General features: G+C 36.6%; 1 protein-coding gene across 4 annotated transcripts; it reads right to left on the bottom strand.

Annotated features, from left to right (window-relative positions):
* Positions 1-1,021: 1,021 nt before the first annotated feature.
* LOC112720249 (nuclear pore complex protein NUP107) lies at positions 1,022-27,063 on the bottom strand. 4 transcript variants are annotated; one of them, XR_011867266.1, is made up of 25 exons: positions 26,707-27,063; positions 25,930-26,288; positions 24,969-25,038; positions 21,828-21,941; positions 21,267-21,300; positions 21,038-21,163; positions 18,723-18,881; positions 13,217-13,309; positions 12,962-13,129; positions 12,137-12,232; positions 11,430-11,665; positions 11,283-11,340; positions 10,832-10,920; positions 9,506-9,637; positions 9,184-9,306; positions 8,592-8,690; positions 8,279-8,467; positions 7,748-7,922; positions 7,460-7,616; positions 7,121-7,320; positions 4,273-4,414; positions 3,144-3,304; positions 2,814-2,930; positions 2,036-2,175; positions 1,022-1,274 (listed from the first exon to the last, which is right to left on the bottom strand). XR_011867266.1 is itself a non-coding variant. In XM_072206471.1 (24 exons), the coding sequence occupies exons 1-24, from the start codon at positions 26,784-26,786 to the stop codon at positions 2,116-2,118; spliced, it is 3,237 nt and encodes a 1,078-aa protein (XP_072062572.1). In that variant the 5' UTR covers positions 26,787-27,063; the 3' UTR covers positions 1,826-2,115. The 4 variants fall into 4 exon arrangements, 2 of the variants coding, with proteins under 2 accessions (XP_072062572.1, XP_072062573.1); XR_011867267.1 differs by lacking the exon at positions 1,022-1,274 and having other exon boundaries at positions 1,826-2,175; positions 3,960-4,414; XM_072206471.1 differs by lacking the exon at positions 1,022-1,274 and having other exon boundaries at positions 1,826-2,175.

The raw sequence follows: 27,063 nt of genomic DNA, 5'->3' as shown, positions 1-27,063 counted from the left end.
CTTATGCTTGTGAAAAATTTGATTCGATGATGAGACAATTCCTTTGGAAGGGTCAGACTGATGGGAGGGGACTACCCTTTGTGAATTGGACTAAGGTTGTCGCTCTGAGAAAACACAGAGGCCCAGGGGTGAGGGACTCTAGGTGTGCGAAAATTGCCCTTCTGGGAAAGCTTATTTGGCAACTTCTTCACTGCAAAGAGAAATTATGGGTACAACTCCTAACCAAGAAGTATCTGGCTGCTGGGAAAGGTTTTGTGGAGGTTATTAGGGCTTTTTATGTTTGGAAAAGTGTGATTAAAGCGTTCAATAGCTTGAAAGAGGGCTTTGCGTGGTGCTGTGGTACTTTGGATCAATCCTTGTGGTTTGATCAATGATCTCCTTTGGGTAAGCTTGCAAACTTAATTCCATACGTTCATATAACTGACCTCCACTTTTCTCTAGATGACGTTATTTGCAATGGTTGATGGGATCTTAGCAACCTCTATTCTCCTCTTCCTCATCATATCCGTTCGTCCTTGATTGAGTTTTCTGTTCCTGGTAACAACCACTATGGCCCAAGGTGGGTTTGGGCTGCTGCCGCAACAAAGGAGTATTCTTCTAGAAGTGGATATCTTTGGTTGGCGAAAAGAAAATTCCAATGGGATGAAAGCGAAGACTAGAATTCGATATGGAAGCCTTTCATCCCGGAGAAGATCAAGTTCTTGCTCCGGCTTTCTTTTCACAATGCTATCCCTACTGACGCGCTCCGGTTCAAGCGCAAGTTAACACCTAGTGATATTTGTAAGAGGTGTGGTGCCCATTCGGAATCAATTCTGCATTGTTTTAGAGATTGCGATAGGGCCAAAGCTGTTTGGAATATCATCGACCCTTCGTTCATCGAGATTAGAGGATCGTCTGATTTAGCTCCTTGGCTCAAACAGGGCATATCTAGTATGGGATGCCTCTTCGCATCCGGAATTTGGTGGATATAGTCATGATATTTTCAACCCGGATGAAGTTTGGTCCGATAAGAAAATGGCGATTCTAGCTAGAAATATGAGCTTTGATCTTAGAAACCTTCGTTACAACTGGATTATCTATTCAAATATTGAAAGAAAATTTAAGTGGAACCCTCCACCCAATGGCACTTTCAAGGTCAACTGTGATGCGAATGTTCTTCAAGGAGTCCAGCGAGCTGATTTTGGTTGTGTTATGAGGGATGATAGAGGGAAATAGGTGTTGGACAGTTCAGGTGCTCTTCCTTTCTGCTTTGTTTATCGTTGAGCTGCTGGCTTCTGTTACCAAAAAAATTGTGTTGGATTATATAAAATTGTGTTGAATTAATGTATTTTACAATTGTTATGTTATGTTATTTTTATTTTTTTTCTAATTTTTTAAAGATAATATTGATAAATACTTTCAAATATCTGTCTCTCCCGCAAAGGCAATTAAATTAAAATCCACTAAAAAGATTAAGAAAGGAAGCGAAGAATTTTTTTATAGGAAATGCGAGACAAAAGAGAGATATCGGCACCACAATTATACATTACCAGTCATTTAGTATAACAGCCATTTTGGAATATCATGACCTATGGAATTATTATGGGCAAAATTATCGGTATTCAAAACATATACACTCTAACAAAATATGTACATAACTAAATATCCATTCACCTTAATAGCATGCGTATAACAAAAATGGGTAATCCAATTCACAAATATACACATTGAACTATTTTGCCTAGCATTAATCATATTTTGATGGCCATAAGAGACTTTCTTTCATTTAGAACTATTTTGTCAGAACTAAAATTTTTTGAAGGCTAAAATGATAGTTTACTCCCAGTTTAAACCAACATTGAACTAAAATACATTTCAAGGTGTATATGCTGAAAGTAGCAATCACACATGTTCTAAGAATACCACCTTTGAGGAAAGGAAATGGAAAATGTGAGTTGAATATTTAGATGAGATATATATACAGTAAGTGAATTCTTTTTAACAAAATGAAAGAGAAAATCTCCAAGACATTCTTCGAACAATAAACACAAGGTACCTTAACTGCACTACAACAAAATGTATAAGCCTTTCAGAGTTAATTCACTCTCTGAACTCTTCAGCTGATGGAGCAACAAATTATACCTCAGTAAGCTCCATTCTGCAGATTGAGTACTCCCTCTCAAACAATAGAAACTCCTGAATGAGAAAGTGTCAAACGTCAAATCTGTCTCCAGATTGATAAAATAAGAATTCAACAAATTCCATTGTCAGCACAATTATTTTGTTTTATCAGGCGCCAAGAGCATGTTTGGACTGGCTTTTATAAAATAAAAAATATGATTAAAAAATATTTATCTTTTATAAATTTTTTAAAGCCAATAATACTATCATACTAAGGTTCTAAGAAAACCAAAAACAGTAGAGAATTTTGATAATTAAAAATACTTCTTAAATTATCTATCAAAACATCAAGATTCTTAAAAGAAAATCTGTACTAAAAAAGGTTAAATAAATTCTATTTTTTTTTCAGAAGTCGATCCAAATGCCTTCTACAACCCCCCCCCCCCCTTCTCTTCTCCCAAACCAATATTTTTATCGTGCACAAAGCTCAGCATCTTTGCGAATCTAAAGAATAATACAATAAAGGAGCCAATGCTTAAAAAAAAAAGGTAATACAACCATCTTCCAATCTATTTATTTATTTTTTATGCCAACGAAAATAATGTAACCAAGAGATAATGCCTCAAGAAAGGCATAAAACAGACTACACAGGGTGAACTTTTTAAACATAGAGCCTCCAGTATTTCTTTAAGATGAAGAAATTATCAACTTGCCTGTAATTGTTGTTGACTAAATAAGTGAAGAAACTTAGTTTCGGGGCTGCCAACCATTTCAATCAATCGATCGTGGCAATCAGGCATGACTCCTGATCCCATGAGAGAGACAGAAACCTATATATGACAATAAATTTGTAAAGAATAACTATATGTACACTCCAAAACTACAAGGGGGCAAACAAATCAACTGAGAAATGATGTCCAAGTGGTTACTCAATGGTAAATGAGTAATTATTTGTGACGTTCTTGACTCATTTTATCAACTTTTACATAGATTTTGAAGATAACAGCAAATTTAATGTCGATCAATACCATTCATTAACTTACTTGCATACAACGGAGAATGATTTCAGGGAGACAGCATCTACGGCAAAGTCCTTTCACAATGTAGGTTGCTGGGTATTCTATGGTTCCATCTTTATTGGAGTACCAAGCATCCAATCTGGATATTTCCAACGTTACCCCAGATTGAAACCGAGGAAGCTCACCTGCAATATGAAATAAATTTAATTAGTGGATCTTTCATTCAGTTTCATTAAGGACTCTTAACAGTAATTCCAGCTCAAAATCATACAAGCTGTACCATAGAAGAAAGCAAATATAATGGTCACCCTACACCATTTGATTTCAATTCACAAAACTACCTACATGAAAATTCTTCCAATGACCAATTTATTCCAAATTTTTGTCAAGACTAGACCTAATATCAATTAGTAAATGAAGAATTGAAGTAATAACTGTCAAGTCCATAATCACTCGCTTTTAATACCTTAAGGACCAACTCTTCCCAAAAACTGTTATTTTATTTTTATTATTTAAGGAAAGTATGTTTAATAATATTTTAGGAGTAAACATGTTTAAAGGAGTGAAAAAAGAAATTTTATTATTTAATAAAAATAAGCTTTTTAAAATATTTGTATGTTTTGCGGATATATCCGAGCCGATCCGCAAATGTGCGGATCGGATCGGATCGGATCCGATATCCATGCGATCCGCGTTCACCCCTCCATACCACAAAAATAAATTTATTTTTCCCTCATCTGAAACACAAACGATTCATGTGTCTAGATGCCAATGGAAGACTTTTTATTTCCAATGATCTACCTTTCATGAGTCTAGAATTCCCAAGAACAAGCAACTCACCTCTCTTTCTCACACATCAAACACAGAGTCTGAAAGACTGTTGTTCTGTATATCAAATAGTGGCTATTCACCAAATGTTGAACCCACATCAGTAGAAACCTCACCAAGAAATCAGTTATGAAAATGAGTTACGCAGCAACAATATCATCAAATAGACACACGTCACCCAATTTTAGCCTCTTATTAATTTTGAACCAAGAAAAGAGAAGACCCAAGGAAGCACATCATTGCAAAATAAATTTCAAGCTTGTTTTACTATATTGATGTCCAACCCATTCTGATCTACGGCTACATACACATCAATGTTGCTTACCTTTAAAACCTGCAGCCATAATTGTTCCAAGAATACCACCATCATTGAGATTGTGTGGTCCAAGTCCATCACCAGCTATTGCTAAGCAACGGAGAACAACATCAATGCAATACTTGTCCCTTGAAGATATGGAGACATTCACCTGCACAAGATTAGATTGTACATGAAGCCGAAGGTAACAATGACATATAAAGCTTGGAAAAGCAGTCTCCTCACAAAGTAACAAAACATTCATCTTCCTGATTTGCAGGAAAGATGCCCATCTTCCACAATTTTCCCTTTCCATATATTTCAAACCACAAAAGAGTTCACTCAAAGATGTAGAAAGTTATGTGAAGGGATAAAAACAAACAAAAGAAAACCATGAAAACAACAGAGCTAACTTATGAAAGTTTGTAGCAACAAGAGGTTTATGCCCCCTCTGGTTTATTAGGTTGGATAGAACACACTTCAGAAGTTATATTTTGAACCCTGTAATATTCTTGAATAAACTTATGTTCAAGGCTTCTAAATATTCTTTTAATATATTTTCCTTGTTTCACCCTTATGCTAACCAAGGTCTATTACTAACAAGTAGCAAGCCTACATCACCCTATATTATGTTCCTCTGAACACAAGCGACTACAATCCAAGGTCTATTACAAACAAGTCTACATCAATCTATTTCATGTCACTGATAGGATATCTAGTAACGCGGAAGAGTTAGAAAAATAACTATTTGTGCAGTAAATTGCAAAGGCTAAATTTCTTGTTTTAAATAAAAAACCAATATCAATAAGATGGGGAAACCATTACACGATGGAAAAAAAAAACACCAAAGATTAGTGAAACACAACTTTCCATCTCCCAACATGTTTTGAGAGGGAAAGACCTCCAAGGCTTCAAAGAATTCATTAAAGGTGTATACTTCATTGATTCTATCGGTGACTAGTTTAGCTTCTACCTCATAAGCCTTATTTCTCAGAAAAATCTATCAATAAAGTAGCATTAGTTGTGCTGAGCCATATACTCCAGATAGTGGTTTATACATCACATTGCAACAAAGAATCAACTGGGCAATGTGAAACTGACAACCAATATTGACATGTTTGTGATTCTTATTCTTTGTAGTAGCTTGTCAACAAAGACCAACATTGCAACAATAGCTTGTGAAATTGCTGGACAAGTTCTTGCTAGCAGGGATAGGCCGCACTGGAGAAGGAATCAGATGGTTGGGTTGGAGATCAGAACGAATGAGTTCGACAGCAGCCAACAGTGGAAAGCAGCAACCACAGAAGGCCATGAAAGACTGAAACATTGCCAGAATGGACAAGCAGCAGAAAAGGCAAAGGTTTGAGACGGCCAAAGTTGCACACAGCAGTTGACCAGAGAGAATGCTCGAAAGGTCGGTGGAGAAAACACAGGAAGTGAACAGTGATTTCTGGAAAACAATGATGGTGAAAACACGGATTTTGAAGATCTGAGGTTGAGTTCTGAAAAAACGTTTAGAAACTCTGCAGAAGTTAAGGAGGATGGTTCCACATTGAAATGACATTGAGAATTAGCTTTTCTAGATTGGTAAGGAGAAAGTGAGAAGAGGATGGCTATATGTTTAATATAAAGTACTATTGATATGATTATATTGTAATTGCATGAGACAATAGACAAGACACTTCTAATTTATATTTATAATATTAGGGAACACTGCATATGTTGAGATTAGACATATATCAAACATGGAATTGCACTAAGGCTAGTGAGGTTGAAGGCAAAGGGGTTAGACAACTTAGGATGTAAACTTGGTATCCAGGAAAAGTGAAGAATAGAAATGGAGTATGCATTATCGTTGATTAGTAGTGAAGAATGAAGTGGTAAGGGTTAAAAGTGAGTGATCCGATCATTACACTACACTAGTAGTTTAGCCGGGGGCCTTTTATGTGGTTAATGCCTTGTTAGCTATATGCCCATTCAAATGCCTCTACTTAGCAACTTAAGCTTTTGCGATAGATGATTCCATGGCATAGTGTTAAAGCTTCTAAATCTCTAATAGCCCGTAACTAACTTATGTAAAGACCCTTCTATCCCCTACAACTAGTGTGCTGAACTCTCCTCACTTGTGTATAAGTACTGATTCAATACTCTAATGGGATCAGATTCAACTTCTAAGTCTCTAATCACCCGTAACTAAAGTATGTAAAGACCCTTCTATCCCCTTCAACTAGTGTGCTAAACACTCTCCTCACTTGGGTATATAAGTACTGATTCATTACTCTAAAGAGATCAGATTCTCTTCTCTTCTCTTCTCTTCTTTCAAACTATTAGATCTAGAAGATTTAATCCAAGATGAATAGTTGGGAGACACGATTTTCTTTGGAGGAGACTTAAATAGACATGTGGGTCATGATTTTTGTAGTGAATACAAAGGATAGAGGTAATTCTCCCACCACCTAACTTCTCTGGAGATCTTACAGCGGTTAAAATCATCTCTGACAGACCAATAAGGGAGACAAACCAGAGACATATAGCTTACTGCAAACATGACATATGGCATGACGCAACAATATCATTTCCATAGAGCAGACTGCGCCTAGTGGTTATAAGGAATTGAGGTTGTTTGTATTTATAATATTAGGAAAACCCCAATCCTAGTCAAATTAGGAAACAATAATAATAAGATATATTACCCTAAACCCTAAACCCTAATGATTAATTCTAAGATATATTACCTGATATTATGATATTTGATTGACATGTAAAGTGATACTTATATTTGTTTCTAACAGAGGGCTTAACCATACTAAAGTTTAACATACAAATTCTAAAATACAGGGCAGTATGCAGGGCTTAACCATTCAATAGTTGAACATACCATTAGTTGTCGGCTTAAGATAACCTCATGACCAACTGATGAGTAAAGGGCACTCATCAGGGTAGTGCACACAGTAGCATCTGGACACAAACAATCTCCAGATGGCAAGCATAGCATTGAAGTGGCATGAAGTTCAAGGTAAACAGGTTCAGCCGATTCATAGCCATCGTTAATAGAAGCCAGCCAAGGGGTTTCTTGTCCTACATAAAGAACAAGGGTCACAACTATGACTAGAGCCCAAATACTAATGCATCAATTTCTTTTTTAAAAAAACATAATAGTTGCTCACATGTTCCGATTCATTTCTAAATATTGTTTAAGATTTTCAACTAAACTCACTTTCTAGTAGTGAAAGAGATGCTGTCAGCATTTCCTCTGCTGTTGAAATGGCCCTCTTCTTTTCCTCTAACGACAGGTCAGAGGCAGGAACTTCTGCATTCTCTAGTTCAAGTTTGAGCCAATTGCGGTAGGTTGCATCACAGGAATAATATTCACGCTAGAGAAATGCAAATAAAATATAAATGTTAAGTGTTAAATAAATATCACACAAACACACACATAATTGTTAAGGTAGAAATGATAAGAACGAGGAAATATCTTATATCTGGCAAGCATAACCTAGCATACCCAGTCTTGGAACTCCCTCAGATGCTCAAAAACAATATCATCTTCCGACGTCTCCGGAGTTTCGGAGAGCTGTTTCAAGGGCTCAGCGAGAAAACCAAGTGCTGTGTGCGCACCTATAGGCATTGCTGGTACTCTCCACATCGAAATTAGAGCAAACTCCCTGAAGAGTATGTTGCTACATGGGGAAAACAGGTTAATTTTTTGATAAAAGTTATCATGCTAAGTAGGAGACAAGAAACTGCAGTAACTAAGAGGCAGGTGTGCATCAAGCTCCAGCAACCAAGAATCAACAAAAGAACCAGAAAAATCGGGTTCTTATCTAAAGTAGGAAATTCAAATATTCATAATAAATAATGTGCACAGAAAAATGAGAATAAACAGTCAAGATTAACAACAAATGTCAAACATTATTTAGATAAGTAAAAGGTATAATCTCAAATTTTATTTCAAAGTTTCGATATTGTTGCACTTTCACAAGTAGAGTTCATCAGAAACCCCAACAAGCCTGGAATATAATGAGGCATCCTTTACCTGTGTGTTAATGCTCGGATAAGTAATCTTTTACTAACATCTTGGAAATTAGGAATTGTTGATGGTGGTGTAAAGCAAAGCCATTGAATGGCTTTGGCTTTCTGAAGACTTTGCAGTCTGTGCTGCTCTGCAACATCTGACAGGTCAGCATATTCACCAGCCTTGATCTCCCGAGATCTCAATAAAATTCTGTTCCAAAATGTTTATTTTGAGATAGAGGAGCGTCATACACTCATATGTACAGAACATTTTCCCAGAAACATCTAAATGACCCTCCAAAAACAAGCATACTCTAAAGGAAATACCTACATACCTCTCTATAATATCTTCAAAATTGCCCGTCGAATCATGCTCGGAGGAAAATGGTAAATACTCAATGGCAGAAAGGAAGATCTTGTATTTGACATGTACACTATTGAATGAAAAAAACAAAATAAATGTTACATATAGATATTTAGTAGTGTGATTCCATATTATAATTACTCACTAGTTGCTTTTTTCCCTTGGCACTTTTATAGAACAGTCTTGCTTTCTTAGCTGTTAGTTTCAACTCGTGGTATTATTAAATATTTCATTTAACCATTATACAAAGGAACTAGATTGCCGTGATACCATTTTTATCTTGTGGCTATTCCATCTTAATGAATTCTTTATCTAGAAATGCTAATATATATAGATCCACACACCCCCGATATATACATATAAATTCCAGATAAAATGATACGGTAAAGCATTTAGTCCATGTTTGACAGCTCTCAATTTTCATGTTCGATTGGCATGTTGACAATGGTCCACATGATCATAGTTCACCTGACAAAAACTTCAATCAAGCAAACAACATACAAAGGTATGACAATGTCATCAATAACATTATAGATACGCATAAAAGACAAAAGCAAGGATACCTGCTGTCTAGCCTGAGTTCCATCATGTGCACAAAGAGGTCAATACAACGGTGACATGCAAGCTGAGAAGCATATATGCCAACCAGCTCCTCGTGCTCCTTTGAAAAGAGAAACAGTGCATACCTAATATTATACCAATATAAATGCATATTATAACAAATTTACATTTAACTTATAAAAGTATCCAGCTCCCATCATATACTTGAAACCATGTTGATAAAGACCACAAAGTCATCAAATATGAAGGAAACCTTTGCCAATGTTCGAAACAGTGTGCTCATCTTTGATTTTATTTGGAAAAAAGAAGTCACAGAATACATACATGTGCAAAATGTTATCACCAACGCTAAGAATCTTGTCTCTAAAGGTATCTTTCATTTCCTCAGCAAGTAAATATCTCAGCACGAGGACTAGATGTGCACCAAATCGTATCATCTGAGAATCTCCATGAGGCCTGACAGGACATAACACAGAAATTTGGTCAACTGATTCCCACCAATTAGCAATTAGAAAGTCGTCCTACTAAAATGGCAAATTCATTATAAGGACTACCTTCCTTAAACGAGAAGATGTTCCTTTCAACAAAGCTAAACTTTCTCTATTTAACAATAAAAATTTGATCTCCCCAGATAGAGTTTAGTATGAGAGAACACACATTTGATTCAGATAAGCTTATACTTCTCTGGTAACCCCTTACTCAATTTCAATCTCAGATATTCTCAGGAATAACAGTGCTCTGATTACTGAGGTTTCTCATTAAAGCATATCTTTAATATGCCTCGATTGTCTTTCCATATGATTTACATGTCACATATCCTTAACATTCCCTTCCCCTAAGTATATGATTTCACATCCTAAATATCCAAATTAGCAATTACAATTCACACATCTTACCTTAATCTTGAAATAAATCACATGCGTCAAGCTTGAAACATGTTAACTTATTTGTGTATGTTAATCGTGGGGGAAAATTCAAACTAAGTAATCAGTATCACATATGTCTCTGCATTGCTCTGATGCTCACTTTTTATGTAATACTTTCTTTGGTGTCTTCGGCCCATCTCAACAGCAATAATTGAAAAGATATAGACAAGGAATAATAGACAAAAAAATACTATTAAGAAAAAATATAGCTAAAGTTCACAATATTTCTGTAAATATCATGGTTCTGAAAACCGTAGTGAACAGGCCAGTTCAATCAGGTTAACCAGGAACCGGTCACCTGACCAGTACAATTTAGACCAAAATACTAGTTGCAAAAAACCAGTCAAAGATATGGTAAAACCGGTAAAAAATACATTGAACTGGTCCAAATTTTATTGGAAAATGGACTAAAAATTTAATTCTTTGAATTTTTTTTAAATGTATATAATATATAAATTTTTTTTTATATCTGACCCAAACCCGCTTAATCTTGGTTGAACCTTTAAACCTTTGGCTTTGCCGGTTCAATGACCAGCCCAGTTTTTAGAACCTTGGTATACACATAAAGAATTGGCGAATTTCACTGTAGTGAGCAAATGAGATTCGAAAGGTAATAGTAGTGCAACATCTAATCTACAAGTTGCTGGAATAACTCTGAAAATCTAGGCATAACAACTTTTCAGCAAGTGTGTTAACATGGGAAAGAAAAGATAACATTACTCACCTAAATATATTCTGATCATTTTCTGATGGTGCTATCCATGACCATATAAGGTCCAGTACACGTGGTATATCACCTTGCATTAAAGTCATCTGAAAAGGCAACGAATAGCTTAAGAAATCAGGAAAATAAAAGAGGAAGATATAACACAAAGGTAAAATTTTGTTCTCTCGATGCCTTAAGTAATTGCAATTGCACCATTAAGTTTCTTGAAAGGGGGAAAATGAAGAGACCGAGAAGAAAGAAAGCTAAAGAATGCATCCTTTGAGCAATAGGCTCCATTTTAAACCAAGAAAAGATTTACAACTTCTATTGTTCTGTTTCATTCCCTTATTTTTTTCTTTTGTTATTAAAAATATATGTAGAAATGCTCTAAAACGTGAAAATATTGAACACCTAGAAAAAACAATGACAGAAATTCACATATGAAATAAAAACAAGCGTTTAAGCATACCTGAATTTGTCGGTGTTGCTCCTTGCATTGTTGAGTTACAGCCTCATGCATCATTTCACTAAAATGGCATTAGGAGAAAAGGATTACAAATGATAACAATAAACCATCATAAAAAAAGCACATTTGTAACAATAATTGTACAGTTACCCTGAATGTAGCTTCTGAAGAAGAGATGAAAGTTGTCGTGGTTGCTGATTCAAAACTTGAATAGGCCAATTTTCGGGCCCATCTGTGGGATCCAAGGAGCCATCAGCGTGTCCTGGGCTTCCATTAATTACATCACCAAAAGATCTAAGTTGATCAATTCCACCAGGCAGCGAACGTGTGATTTCCAAGTCTACCTGCACATCAAGCCAAGACTTCGCCAATGCCCAGCATGCTGACTGCAAATGTTTCAAGTTATGCAATTAATCAGCATAAGCTTCCAACATTAACAGCATGATTGAGGAGAAGATTTAGAGCCTTGCTAGGTGGTCAATGATTTTTTGGCCAGCATATAGCCAACACTCACAAGTCTGCTTAAAAAATAAGTGAACAAGATGACCTAGAAGAAAAGTAGACTACATATTAGCTAAAAAATATTCATCACCTAGACTTTTTCTTTGTGGTTTGCATGCATGCAAAATATACTAGTTCATGTGTGTATCACTCAAATATGTGCAAAAGCTTGACAAAATATGGGTGCAATCATATAAAAATACAGTGTTGGCCAAGTGTTGACAAAAAGATAGCTGGCCCCCTAGAATACCCATATGAGTTATTAATTTTGCTACTTAATTTTTTGGGATAAAAATTAGTTTACTATTTCTACGTGCATGAAATTACGAATCAGAATCTAGCAGACAAGCTTCTACCTCCCAATCTGTACACAATGGAAGCATCCGTTTTAAGTTGCTACATTGGACTGCATATACAGCAGCTTCAAATTTCCCACCAAGCTCTGATATTTTCTGCAGAATAAATTGCAAATAAAAAGTTACATTTAACAAGTTTTATATTTTAATTACAAACTGTTAAGAGTCTAGAGAAGAGAGAATTCGAAAGAGAGAGGATGTACTTGAATAATCACTGTTTTTGAGATTATAATTGATTAGCACTGAATCAGTGCATTATACAGGAGTGTTTAGCTTGTAGCCTATGCAATCATACAGGGCAGAACTACCATCCTCTACAGGCTATACTAGTATTGATCTAGCTTACTCTATTTTAACAGAAGGTTCATGAAGTCCATATAAATGAATCAACATGATATGCTATTGAACAAAAATATAAAACTATTTATCCTTTTATTAAATTAAATATTTAAATTTGATGGTAAGATGACAAACTGGTTAAAAGATGAGGGAAATTGCAATACAAGGATGTTGAGAATAAAGGATTTAAGAGTTTAAGAAGCAAGATGGTATGAGAGAGAGAGAGAGAGAGAGAGAGAATTATATGGAAATAACTAAAGGAAATAATGACAGTTCTATGTAGATGGAAAGAACACAGCAGAGAGGAAGATAAAACCATATTATAGAAAATAATACCATATGGAAAAGATAAAACGTGTGGAGCAGTACATTCATTTTATTTATTAAACCTTTTAGACATAGCTGAGAAAAGAACAAGTAAACAGCACAGAAGTCAATAAAACAACATTAAGTCTTCAATTAGTATTCATTTACAAACAACATTACCTCTGATGCACAATATGAAGCCCATTTCCAAAGATGCCACTGATGACCAATGCCACTTTCAAATTCAACAGCCTGCAATGTTCTACTTTTACCATTCTTCACCAGAGCTTCAACTGAAGGAAACAGGTTCAAACCTCCAAATGGACACAGAGAGGCAGCTCTCCATGGCTGCAAAAAGCCAAAAATGTAAATAGCAGAAAGCATAGACTTCTCAGCATAAACTTATCATTTTCACTTTTCCATTGAGATCTTCACCTGTCCAGCAGAATGACAAAGTCCAGATGCCTCTTCTAGTCTTCCAGCCCTTAAAAGAGTCCAAACATCTTCTAAAAGAGATTCATCTTGTTTCTGTACCGAAAATGTAAACCATCACTGATACCAAAGTAAAATTGGGTGTGTTCACTCAATCTCTGCCTTTTAAATTCAATGTCAACTGCTATGAAGAAAGTATAAAAAAAAATTGGGTGTAATATGGAGTGCATTAATTTCAGCTTAAAAAAGTGGTTATATACTATAACTATTCATAAAGCCTTTTCCATTAGCTATTTTTGCAGCTTCAAAGAGCACCAAAATAGTTGTTTTATCACTTTATGGAGTTTGACCTTTCCAAAAAAAATACCTTATATATTAACTCAATATTTTTATAGATATCATTTAATTGAAAAAGCACATTTGTTTTGCAACAAAAAGTTAACACAAACAAGCCCATAACAAAAAACTTTGAAAAGGCTTTTACTAGAAAGAAAATAGACGAGTAAATAGAAATGCATTAACTCCAAACATAACAAATAATCCACAAGAGTAAGGTCTTCCTACTGTCAGCGGCAACTGATATGAGCAAAAATTTGTCCTAAAAAATCATAAAATTTCTATGTGAAGAAGTGTATGGGAAAACAAGCAGTGCACCATAATGGGATCACCTCTCCCAATCACCATCAACACATCCACTGACAACGGAATTTCCGGTCCTTTCTCGCAAATCCACCTGGTCATTGGTTCTTCTTCCCCTAAACTGAACTGCCATTGGCTGTAAGTGGGTATTCTGGGTGAAATGGAACCCAGATGGCAGTGTTAAATTCAAGGCACGGCTTATCGCAAAGGGTTTCCTTCAGAAGGTTTGTTTTGATTATTATGAGACATTTTCACCAATGGTGAAGCCAGCTACTATTCAGGTAGTATTGACCCTAGCCCTTGCTAATGGTGGGTTCTTAACCAATTGGATGTGAACAACGTGTTCCTAGATGGTGTGCTTAGTGAAGAGGTGTACACTGAAGCAACCGGAAGGGTTCACGGATAATTCTGGGCTGGTATGCAACCTATACAAGTCGCTATACGAACTAAAACAGGCTCCGGGGGCTCGGTTTGAGACGCTGAAAGCCACACTTAACAAACCTTGATTTCCAGTGGGCAAAAACTGTCTTGCCTTTTGCTGGTCTATGTATTCAACATATAGATATTACAAAGATCATTGGCTGAAATGTAGGCTAATTTCAAGGGATCCTTAGGTTATTTCTCTCTAGGCTAATTTCTAGGGATTACTAGGCTATCCTAATCTATTTTAGGAAATACATATATGTAATAACATGTATACATAATACGGAAATTAGATAAAGTAATAACACTTAGTCTCAGGTTCAACAGTGCCAAATGTGAACTCTCTCTCTTCATCAGGTCTGATCAGTCTCAGGTTAGCTATATCCTAGTCTATGTTGATGACATAATCATCACAGGCTCCTCCTCTTCCTATATTCAAGAGCTTGTCACCAACCTTAACATCAGATTTGCTTTTAAAGACTTGGGAGACTTGCACTAATTTTTGGGAATAGAAGTACAGAAATGCTTAAATGGCTCTCTTTTTCTGTCCCAACAGAAGTACATCAGGGATCTACTTGGAAAGAGCAAAATGGATAAAGCCAGATCCCTTTCAACTCCTATGGTTTCTGGTCTCAAGCTGTCACATAATGGCAGTTCTAAGTTTGATAACCCTACTCTCTATAGGTCAGTTGTTACAGTCACAAGACCTGAAATCTCATTTAGCATCAACAAAGGTTGTCAATTCATGTCCTCCCCTCAAAAGACTCATTGCAAGGCAGTAAAATGAATCCTTAGGTATCTTGATGGAACTCAGGAGCTTGGACTTGAGTTCAAGCCAGCCGCAGATGCACAGAACCCAAACCTAACAGGATATTGTGATGCTAGCTGGGCTGCTGATGTGGATGACAGGAGGTCCAACATCAGGTGCCCATGCGTATCTTGGCCCTAACATCATGTCTTGGTGGTCCAGGAAACGGCCCAAAGTTGCCAGATCCAGAACTGAGGCCGAGTATAGGAGTATGGTGGATCTATCGTACCTCAAGGCCAGTTGTATATTGTGACAATCTTAGTGCTATTATGCTCGCTCACAACCCTGTTTTGCACAATAGGACAAAGCATATGGAGTCATGGAAGGGAAGCTACTGATTGCCCATATTCCCTCTTATGAGCAGCCAGCTGATATGTTGACTAAGGAAGTGCCTAAATCAAAATTCCTAGGTCTAAGGAAGAAATTACTTATAACAGATTTTCAGAATTGTGGAGAGCCCAGTTTCAAGGGGTATAATAGATTGAGTTAGGAAAGCATCTAGAAGTGTCTAGAAGCCAGAAGTGGTTAGTGATCCAAGATACATTTGATGTGGTTACTGAACACATTTGATCCACTAACTCCTCTGTGTGCATCCTCTGTGCATACACTCTCAAGAAAACTTGAGAAGAGTTATATTTGTCGACGCCATTAACTACTAGCAGCAATCAGAGGCCACAACCTATTACATTATCCTGACCGCATAACAAAGGCTCTTCCTCAGTATGAATCACCATAAGCAGCACACAAAGATCTGGTTTTGAATTAATATCAACTTTGGGAAAAGCAAGATTAGCTAATTTTGTCATGGTTGATGGCACCCATGATTTAATCTACCCAGGCTTGTAGGCTGTGATTATGCTTGGCAGATTTGGGAGAAGATCTACGTGCACTATCCCTCTAAAGCTCATCCACACCACATGAAAAGTGAACTCAGCAAAACTACAACAGGTTCACAGTCGATCTCAGTATTTCTTACAAATCAGGGCTTCTGTTGATTCCATTGTTTCAATTGGACTCCATTTTACCTAATGCAGAACATAAAGTGAGCATTCTTTTATGAGGGAACAATGGGCTGTGGTGGGTTTTGTATTTAACTTGCTTAGTTGGTGAGAGAATAAAAAAGTGAGCATTCTGTTATGAGGCGGTTGGGAACCATAAAGCTGTGGGGAAGTAATGAGAGGGCATTCAAAAAAATGGCATTCAAGAGACCTGATTCTCTCCTATTCCGAGTCTGATCCCAACTTTCTGAATGCCCCCTCAATAGTCAATACATCAGAAATTTGGGATGTTACAAGTAGCACATCCCATGAATAGCACATCCATGAATCCAAAAGTGCATAATAAATTTCCTCAACAAAACAAGCTTCAATTCCTTACTCTACAACATGTTGCAAATCATGACTCCTAATTACGATGCAACAAACTTCCTCAACAATCATCATTTTCCATGGTTCTGAAAACGGGACCGAACCAGCCGGTCGGACTGGTCCAACCGCGAACCGGACAGTAACACAGTTCGGTTTACTGTCCCAAACAGGTGATTATAAAACCATTTGTAAACCACTGAACTGACCGAGAACCGGCCGATCAGACCAAACTGGTACCCGGCCGGTTTACTCTAAACGATGCCGCTTAAAAAAAAAGAGAAAGGGTTTCTGGATTGAGAAACCAGTCTCTCCCCCTTTCAGGCTTTCACTCATGCAGAGCTCTTCCCCATTCTTCCTTGAAAACCCTAGCCTCCATTGCGCCGCTGTTGGTCTCACCATCGCCGCTTGGTTCATCGTGGTCGAAGGCCCTCCCCGTTCGCCCAATGCCAGCGTCTCCAGGTCTTGCTCCAACATCGTCTGTCCGTCGTGTTCGTCGCCACCTCCCCAGCGTTCGTCGCCACCTCCCCATCGTCTGTCTCCATCTCACCAGTGTTCATTGCCAGCTTCCCGTCGTCCGTCGCTCTCCCTCAAATCTATGGTCACTGCCCTCGCCGAAGGTAATGCCTCGGATGCTCAGTCAGTGCTCGGTGCTTTTTCTTGGTTGATGGCTCTGCTTGATGATAAATTTTAACTCTCTTACTAGCTTGTTCTTGCTTGTTTTGGGTTGCTTAACTCTATTACTGGCTTACTGATTGATGATAAACTGATACTGAAAATTGTTACTGGCTTGTTCGTTTTTTTTTTTTCTGTTGTTAAATTTTGTTAAAAGTTTCTTGATGATAAATTTTGTGCTCATTGCCTAAAGGAATACTTGTAATTCAATCACAAAATGTAACAAATTGTGTATTGAAATGAACTCGCATAATCATCGTCTTACTGACATTTTAGTAACTATGTTTTACTGTTTTAGCTCCCAGAAACCAGGTAATTATCATTTCCATCTATGTTAATACCATTGAATAGAAGGAAACACTAAAATGATATGTGATTAATCACTATTATGTCAACTTGAAAGTAATTGTGTGCAAAGTTTGAATGTTGTTAATTTCACCTTATGCTTAATACCAACAAGCCTCACTTTTTGACTTAAAATTTAACTGTTTGACACTATGCAATTTGATTTATTGGTTAAGAAACCACCTTCTAGAATCTTTGGGATTTCATACTTTAAAACCGAACTTGATTAGCCAAATAAAGTGGCAACAAACACGCCAAAACATGAATATATGTATCCTTGATAGTACATTTTGCCATAAGTTGGTGCTTAATATTCTATTGATTTCTGAGGAGGTTGTTTTTGTTTTAAGGCCGTGTTTTGTGCTCAATTTTCATTTTGTAGGAAATAGTTGGAGGTATATAAGAATTAAGAAGGAAGACTATCCCAATGGTACTATTATGTTGATTCTAGTCCTCCACAAGCTTGAACATAGATGTCATTTTATATTTGGATATTTCCTTTTGTTATTTAACTTTTAAGATTGTACTTTGATAAGATCATAAGATTTTAGTTGATAACATTTGATATACTGCTCTAAATTTGGAAGACATTTTAAGATTTATATTAGACTATACTTATGTTTTAGGATATTTATTTATATTTTGTCTGTTATTTTATTATAAAACAGTTTTTACGGTTGAACTGGTTGGACCAATAAACCAGTAAACTAATAACTAAAGCGGTTTGATGACCGATCCGGTCTTCAGAACCTTGGCATTTTCTGTTCTTCTTTTGAGAGATTGTGGTGGCCAGCTACTGGTAGACTTGACCAATGCCAAAAAAAGATGCTCTAGAGGTTCCAACACTTATATTTTTCTCCTGCAAGGTCTCCTAGTCCTATGAGTAGTGTCTTTAACCATATCATAATACATCTATCTTCTTCGATTCTCTAAATCTCTCTATGCACTTTCCTTATCTTGTTTTCCAATACTTTTTAAACAGATACCATGCATCAGGGAGAGAATTATTGCATGATCTATCAATCCAAAATCTTCTGCAATAACAACTAAGTGGCTAACTTCATGATACTATATGCAAGTTCCAATATGAAAAGTATTAATTATGGCTTTTAAAACAAAACTCAAGGATCTATTGAAGGTAAGTAAAGAAGAAAGGAAAATAAATTGGTATATGGTATATCCATGTATGATATAGATCAACGTGGGAACCAAGTGACTGAAGTATGAAACGGCAAAGCAATCATATGTAAAATACCATGTCATCAGGCAATAGGTTTGCATTTTCACGAGTCGGAGCATCAAAATCCAAGTGATGAACAATGTTCATATCAGCTCTCTCTTTCTTTAAGTAACGTTGAGTATGATGCCAAACACCAGAACTAGGAAGATAACTACCAACATGAGATCCACGCACCTACAAAATAATGCATCATATGTAACCAAACAAGAATACTAACACATAAGGTGAGGCAATATGAAATATAAAAGTTTATCAATTTGGGACACCACGGATTGCAATAATGAAAAATATGCACCATTATTTTGAATAAACCAAAGCTTATTGGCAACTTGTACTCAATGACACCTAAAATTATTTCAAACAAGTAACTTCATAACATGGTGCATCAGGTGCAATTATTATGGATACTTTATTGTGTGCTTATATGTAATAAGAGACAAATAAAGAAATAAATTACGGTTTACTGTGTTCTTATAAACCCTAAATAAATTATGATGATAATGACTTTAAATCATGTACTTAATACAAGTCACCTCAAAATAAAATACCATAGATTGTAAATCTCCAATTTAAACAATTGTAAACAATAGACCAAAACGAAAGTGAAGTTTTGATGAAAAGTATGGGCGCCGCATATTATTCTTCAGTGCACTTCACTAGGCTGGAGTACTTGCATCTTCATGGGTTTTTCTTTGCCTTCAAAGTAGTAAAATTTCAATTATGCAATGCGACTGGTACCTATGCTGTTTGGTTTCTAATTTCATTTCCTATTTCATTTTCAATGTTTTCTGTTTTCATAATATTGTGAACAAAAAAAGTGAGAATAAATATCAGTTTTATGTTTACAGAGTTAATACTCAAAATGACCCCCGAAATTTGACCACCGACTCAATTTGATCCTCTAATTTTTAATTGACCCAATTTATACCCTGAAATTTTAAGACGTGGCTCAGATTGGCTCTTCCATCTAACTCCGTCACCGGAATGATGACATGGCACCCAAACCTCACCACATGCCTCTCCTTCTTCTTCTTACCATCGCCATCACCACTTTCCCTCTACTAACACCCTCCCTTCCCCAACAAACAACAACATTCACAACCCACCAACACCCACACATTTCCACCGCCATTTATGAAGGGCCTTTCTATTATTTGATCCTTCTCTTTCTCACCATCACCATCACCATCTTCCCTCTACCAACGTCTTCCCTCCCCAACAAACAACATTAACAATCACTAAAATTAACAAATTAAAGAGAAATAGAAAAAGAAAAAGAAACACAACACCACACTTTAGATCCCTCTTAATATGAACACAAAGATGGGTGCAATGGGTGAGGGTGCTTCAAATTTGGGGCAATGGGTGGTGTGACCTTGTGATTGATGGTAACATTGGGATTGCATTGTTCAACATGTATGCTAAGTGTGGTTATATGAAAATGGGGTTCAAGATTTTCAACATGATTGTGCATAAGGATGTTATTTCTTGGGGTGCTGTTATTTGCGACATGGCGATGAATGGTTACGGTAAGCAAGCATTGCAGCTCTTTTCACAAATGGTGGTTCATGGTGTTGCCCCTAACGATGTCACATTCATTGGTTTGCTGTCTGTTTGCAGTCATGAAGGAATGATGAGTGTAGGTGTTATGCTCTTCAAAGCTATGGCAGTGGAAATGTGTGGGTGTTGGTGGGTTGTGAATGTTGTTGTTTGTTGGGGGAGCGAGAGTGTTGGTAGAAGGGAGGTGGTGATGGCGATGGTAAGAGGAAGAAGGAGAGGCATGTGGTGAGGTTTGGGTGTCACGTCATCACTCCAGTGACGGAGTTGGACGAAAGGGTCAATCTGAGCCACGCTTTAAAATTTCAGGGTATAAATTAGGCCAATTGAAATTAGAGGGTCAAATTAAGTTGGTGGTCAAATTTCGGGGTCATTTTGAGTATTAACTCATGTTTACATTTCCAGTTTTCACTGTTTCCTTCATAAAAAACGGAAAAACAGACTGAAAAATGAAAATAAGGGGGGGAAAGAAAAACAAAAACCAAATATGTTCTAGGTTTCATTCTTGATTTTCATTTCGCATTTCAATAGTTTCTGACACTATTCTAGGGAAGATAACGTATTGAGATATATTTTATAGATTTGGTTGTACAGTGAATTGTGGTTAATAGAGTAAGCTAGTGAGGAAGCTAAGTGTAGAACATTCTCCCAGAATTATAGGTTTCCTCAGCACGTTGCTCTATCTCACTGATACCAGTTATTACTTCTAAGTTCTAACACATTATTTGTGAATAGAATCAACTTTCCACACAGCAAATGTAGAAATGAATTACCTTTTCTTCCAAGTCAAGAGCTTTTGAAGCTAAACCCTCCAACCACTGGACTATCCGAAGGCATAATTGAGCAGTATGGTCTTCTGAAACAAACTCACAAGCCACAGCATGGGAGGTTCCTGACACCTGTGATGAGTCAATAGATCTCAATCATTTATTCAGAGGACTCAGATGAGTGATTGATTATCTAACCATTTAAAATAACACCGCCGACACACACACAACATACCGGTATTTGCTCTTTAGATAGTTCTTCAGTCACTGCAAAAGAAAGAACTGTCAGAGGATAAAGCTACAAATAAAACATCAACATGCATAGCATCCAAAAAGAAATGCAAGAAAGGAGAACAGAATTTGGAAGGATCAACTTAAGCTACAGAGCCACTCTTTTGTGTATCTCTCCTATAATGATTAAGGATGGATACTTAGTAGAATATGTCGGGGAAAATGTCCTAGCGAACTGGAAATTCATCTATGCGGGAAATCAGTTACCAGTAAATAATTTTCTCAACATCCAATTGGAAGTTTTCTGAAGTATGAGATGAAGATTAATATCAAATCAATTACCTTCCCATCCTTAAAAGATCAAATTATAAATGTGATTTAATGAAGGAGAAGTCCAACCAATAGCAATGTTGAGTGCATCAATGCAAAGAGAAATAATTTGATATTTTTAAAAATAGATTTGAAAGGCACCTGAAACCTTAAGAATTACACAAAATCAAACCCACTCAAAAGGTCATCATTAAACTATTAAAATAGAATATCAAAGGTTTGAGATATATTTCCTTTCCCATAAACGAACCACAGCAAAGACCACGTTGCAGCCTCATCAAGCAAGAGCTGAGCCTTCTGCCTCATCAATTTGTCCTCAACAACTCGATGCTTAACATTCAAACCATACCTATAAAACAACATCAATTATAGTATGAAAAGTAATTTCATAATACAGGTACACTCACAATATTTATTATATGTCGTTGAAAAGGCTGAGAATATATAAGACTATAGTCAGCAATTACAACGAATGAGTGTGATAATTTTCTAGGAGTGCTTAGTTTCTATACAACTAATTCCTAGGCCTGACTAGTTTCTACATAGTCAAATGTTTCTTTCCAACATCCTCCCTCAAGCTGGAGCATATAAGTTAAATGTTCCAAGCTTGCTACACAGATACTGAATCCGATGTACACCGAAAATATCTTCTAGATGTTCACCGAAGCTTGTTGATTTAGTGATTACTTCCTTTGAGAGATCTTTTTCTCGAACAAAATAACAGTCAACTTCGTTGTTTTGTTCTTTCATGAAATAGTGGATTAGAAGCTATATGAAAGACTGCTTGATTATCACAAAATAATTTCATTTCTTTTAAGTCACCAAATCTTAACTCTCAAAGAAGCTCTTTGATCCAAATGAGTTCACAACTAACTGTGGCCAAAGCACAGTATTCTGCTTCAGCATTAGGGTGTGCTACAACATTTTGTTTTTTACTTTTCCAAGAGACAAGATTTCCTCCAAGAAACAAGCAATAACCTATAGTAGATTGTCTATCAACGGGACAGCCTGCACAATTTGCATCACCGAAACCAATAATGTGAGAATTCCCTTTTTCTTCATAAAATATACCTTGTACAAGCAATCTTTTAATATAGCTCAATATTCGCATTACTGCATTCCAATGATCTAAGCAAGGAGATTGCAGAAATTAACTTACTACAGCTAATGCAAGACAAATGTCTGCTCCAGTAATAGTGAGATATAGAAGTTTTCGAATTAATATCTATTCCTTTCAAGATACTAATATTGGCTCCCACTAATTAGGTAGTAACTTAAGATTTGGATCCATTAGACTGCCAGTTCGTCTACAATTCATCATCTTAAGTTTCCTTGAGTATATCTAGAGCATACTTCTTTTAAGAGATAACAACACCAATGCTAGATTGGGCAACTTCAATTCAAAGAAAGCATTTTAGCTTGCCCAAATCTTTGGTTCAATTTTCAACTGATTAATCCTTTCATGATCATCACCTGTGATAACAATATCATCCATGTACATTATCAAGTAAACACTTTTCCCTTGTGAATTATGACAGTATAAAACCTAATGATCTGCCTCGCTTTGTTTCATCCGAAAGCTCAAAAAAAAGCTGAATTTCAAAAACCATGATTTGGGGGATTGTTTCAGTACATAGATTGAACATTGCAACTTGCAAACTAATCCAAACACCCCTTGAGAAACAAAGCCAGGCTGTTGCTCCATGTAAACCTCTTCCCCTAGATCACCATGAAGAAAGGCACTCTTGATATCTAATTGATGTAGCAACCAATGACAGATAGCAGCCATAGCTAAGAAAAGATGAATTGAAGTGATTTTGGCTACGGGAGAAAAGGTATCTCCATAGTCAAGACCATAAATTTGAAAGTATCCTTTTACAATAAGCCTTGCTTTAAGACAATGAATTTGTCCATTTGGACTGACTTTGATTGTGTATACCCAAATACATCCAACTGTGGTTTTGACTGGAGGAAGAGAGACCAGCTCCCAAGTACCACTATGCTCTAAAGCTTGCATTTTATCAATCATGGCTTGACACCATCCTAGATGATCAAGTGCCTCTTCAACTCTTTCGGGTATTGAAATAAGTGATAGAAGCTACAAAGGTGCACTAAGACGAAGATAATTGGTGAGATAACTATAAATAGGATGTGGATTTCTGGTGGACTGCGTACCTTTGCGAACTACTCTGATATGAAAAGTAGTTTTGTAATAAAAGTACACTCACCATATGTCTTGATCAGAAACAGCATCAACAAATGAATTTTAAATATGATCTTACAAAACTTAGCAAGATGCTACAAATAAAACAAGGTTTCTAAGTAAGAAAAATAAAAAATAGTAGAAGATAGCCCTATGTACTTTTTGTTTTGGTCCACTGTAATACTGTATGAGCTTTTATTAGAAGAGTGGAAAATCTTTTGCAATTAATTTAAAAAAAAAAGAATGGTTTCTGTTGAGAGAGGTTGTATATTATATCATATATTTAGCATACTAGACAGTTATTAAATATGTCAATTTTCTAGATATACGTAACCAATATTTGTTTCCTAATTTATACAAGAAATCATATTCATTACACAATAATTACAAATTATGGAAATTAATTGCCAAAATGCCTATATACTACAACTATTTTTTACAACAACGAATAATATTCAGCTCTTCGTATTTTCCACATTTTTTTTTCAAATTAACCCAAACCTCTCAATCTGGGAGCCTAGTGACCTTTTGCTACCTTCATTGTGTCTTTGGCTCTGTGGTCTTTGCCAATGTGCCTCATCAGCATTGTAAATAACTAGATCTAAAGCTTTCAGTCAGATGTCTTTTCCTAGGCATACTCAAAAAAAGAAAGGGTAAAAACACTGTAACCCATCTAGTCAATCATATTTTGTTTCCACGGATTTCACCTTTAATGAAACTTAGTCATTGTTTAGCTATAATCAATTTCAAGAGGATAATTACCATACAGGAATTGCCACTTCAAGTATTGTTAGATCCAACCAATTTATCATGTATAGCTAGCCTCTCTCCTATACCAGTGGAATAAACTCAAGAAGAAGCAAACAGACCAGTTTTCATGTAACATGTAAGAAGAAGGAAACCTAATCCAATTGGTCCAACAACAACTTCAAGAGTTTGAACCTATAGTAAGATTGTTGAGAGACCAAAAGAAAACATATGAATGGCGTGCAACAAGATAATCAATATTGTAAGATAAAAAGAAAGGAAGGAAGCATTACAGTTTTCCAACTTCCTATGGACAAAATGTAATTTAATAATTCCAACATAATATCGAGTCTATGTGTGTGAATGCTTACGATGCAAGACTTTCAAGTAGAACGATATTTATGCTGATTACAGTAGTAAATGTACCTGATAGATTCTGAAACATCTCGACATGCATTCTCAAAACGTAGTATCAGATCAGAAACAGGCATCAATCCTGTAAATGAGTTCAACCAAACCAAAATTACATGATTCGTTTCTCACGCCCCTACAATTTGCAACAGAAAAGGCACATGCTCAAAGGAGCACAAAGTCGTAATCTCAACATGGGAAAGTCCAACTAAATGCCCAAAAAATATGAAGAAATGTTATGTAACTACAAGAGATCAAACGATACAAATGATACCATGTCCTTTTCGGGGAAAGATGGAGTGCACAAAAGCAACAAAAAGGGTACATCAATGCAATAAATCCCTCCCTTCCCTTTGTAAGAGCTGATTGGAAATTTCACAATAAAATTGCAAGCTAAACTCCTAAAAGAAGGCAAATAACAACTAACCCTTTCCTAAGGCCAAAGATAGAAAGCATGGTTGTCAGGATCACATAGGGTTGCATGCTCCTGCGCTCATGGAAGCTATTACCATTCTCGTGCCTACTCTTCAGCACAGAGTTGAAGGAATGGTTGCGACTGCAACGCAGGAGCGATAGGATTGGTGGATCCTTGAGAAGTAGCTGATTCAGGGAAAACACTAAGGGCATGCCCCCTCTCTTGAGGTGTATATATGAATACAATTGTCTATTGCTAACTTGCATTCCATGATATGTTCCTAATTCTCATTCCCTCCCCCCCCCCCCTTCTTTTTTTCCTGTTCTCGCCACAAGCTTGAAGAAGGTCTTAGCATGAACCATTATGCTTCTAGAAAATTTAAAACAAACAAGAAAAATATATACTTGCTGGTATCAAATGAAACATCAAATTCAAAGAGATCATGTGTATCCTGAATTAACAGAAAAAAAAAATAAAAAAGAAAAGAAAAGAAAAGAAAAAGGCAGATGAATGAAATGAAGTTTACTAGGTACTGTATATAAATAAATGTACTTGCAGCACCTTGCATAGCACAGTCAAGCAGAGATCCAAATAAAGTAAAAATCGTTTCTGCACCATCTCCCAATGAGTCACCATCTTGTTTACAAGCTTTTAATGAGTGGCGTATAGAGTCAAAACCAGCATCAACAACAGGGATTCCTTGAATATCAGAAGACAGCATCCTTTTAGAGGAAGGTTGTATTTTTTCTTCATAGTATTCAGCATCAAGACCCTCAACCTCTTGTTTAATGTTTTCAAGAAGAAGTGCAGCATTAGTAGGGCTGTGGATACTTTGGCCATCATATAAAAGCCCAGTTTCACTCAACTTGGAAGCTGAGTTATCTTGATGGATTGAAGCACCAGAAGTTGAGTGCCTCTTCCTGCATCAATTCCATTCTTGAAAGTCAACACAGAAGTCTGAGAAACACTAACAAAACCCTAGCAATTAAATGTTGCAGTTCTAAAAAGAATACAGAGCTAAGATTATAAAGAAGACCACCAAGTTCTCACACTCCCAAGGAACTCAAACCTTTCAATACTATCTTCCATATACCATCCAATGCACCAACCCACAATCATTAACAACACACTCAATTAAGGGAACCACAACAAATGTAGGTGAATTTCGCAGCTTCATAGGTTAAGATGTCAAGCAATCAAAAAATAATTGTGTGTTGTGCCCTAATCCCTAGTGACTCACAACAGGAAGGGAACTCCCAACTTAAAAAAAAATGAAAAAGGCAATGGTTGATATGCAGCTTTGAATATGGAGCAATGGAGAGAGAAAGATTCAAATACCCGTATCTGCGAAACTTCTGTCTAGTGGAGAGGTTCTGAGGATCGAAGATGCTGGGAGAGGTGTCCATTCCGTCATCCATAGTGGTTGACACTGTAGACTACTGCGATCAATAACAGCGAGGATGCGAAGGATGGCAGAGAAGACGCGAAGTGAAGGAGGAAGAGGACGCGTGATGCGCCAGTAGTGGAGCACACGAGGACCGAGAGCGGTGGAGCAGCGGCGGAGGGCGCGACGGCTCGAGGCTGGAGGCCGGAAGGCAGCCGCGGAGGATTCAGAGTGAGTGACAGGGTTTTAGGGTTTATTTTTTTTGTTTGTGGGGTGTTAGGGCTGACTGGGGCTAACCCTGTTCCAACCCT

Source organism: Arachis hypogaea, chromosome 11, assembly GCF_003086295.3.
Source record: "Arachis hypogaea cultivar Tifrunner chromosome 11, arahy.Tifrunner.gnm2.J5K5, whole genome shotgun sequence".
NCBI lineage: Eukaryota > Viridiplantae > Streptophyta > Magnoliopsida > Fabales > Fabaceae > Arachis > Arachis hypogaea.
This window is presented reverse-complemented; position numbering and strand designations above follow the sequence as displayed.

Bases quoted from the DNA above. Each gene is read 5' to 3' on its own strand.
- LOC112720249 (XM_072206471.1), bottom strand. From the start codon at position 26,786: ATGGATGACGGAATGGACACCTCTCCCAGCATCTTCGATCCTCAGAAC. The intron at 4,415-7,120 runs GTATGTTCAACT...AATCTTGTGCAG, and splicing joins TCTTAAGCCGACAACTAATG to GTGAATGTCTCCATATCTTC. The intron at 2,931-3,143 runs GTAAGTTAATGA...TGTCATATATAG, and splicing joins TCATTCTCCGTTGTATGCAA to GTTTCTGTCTCTCTCATGGG.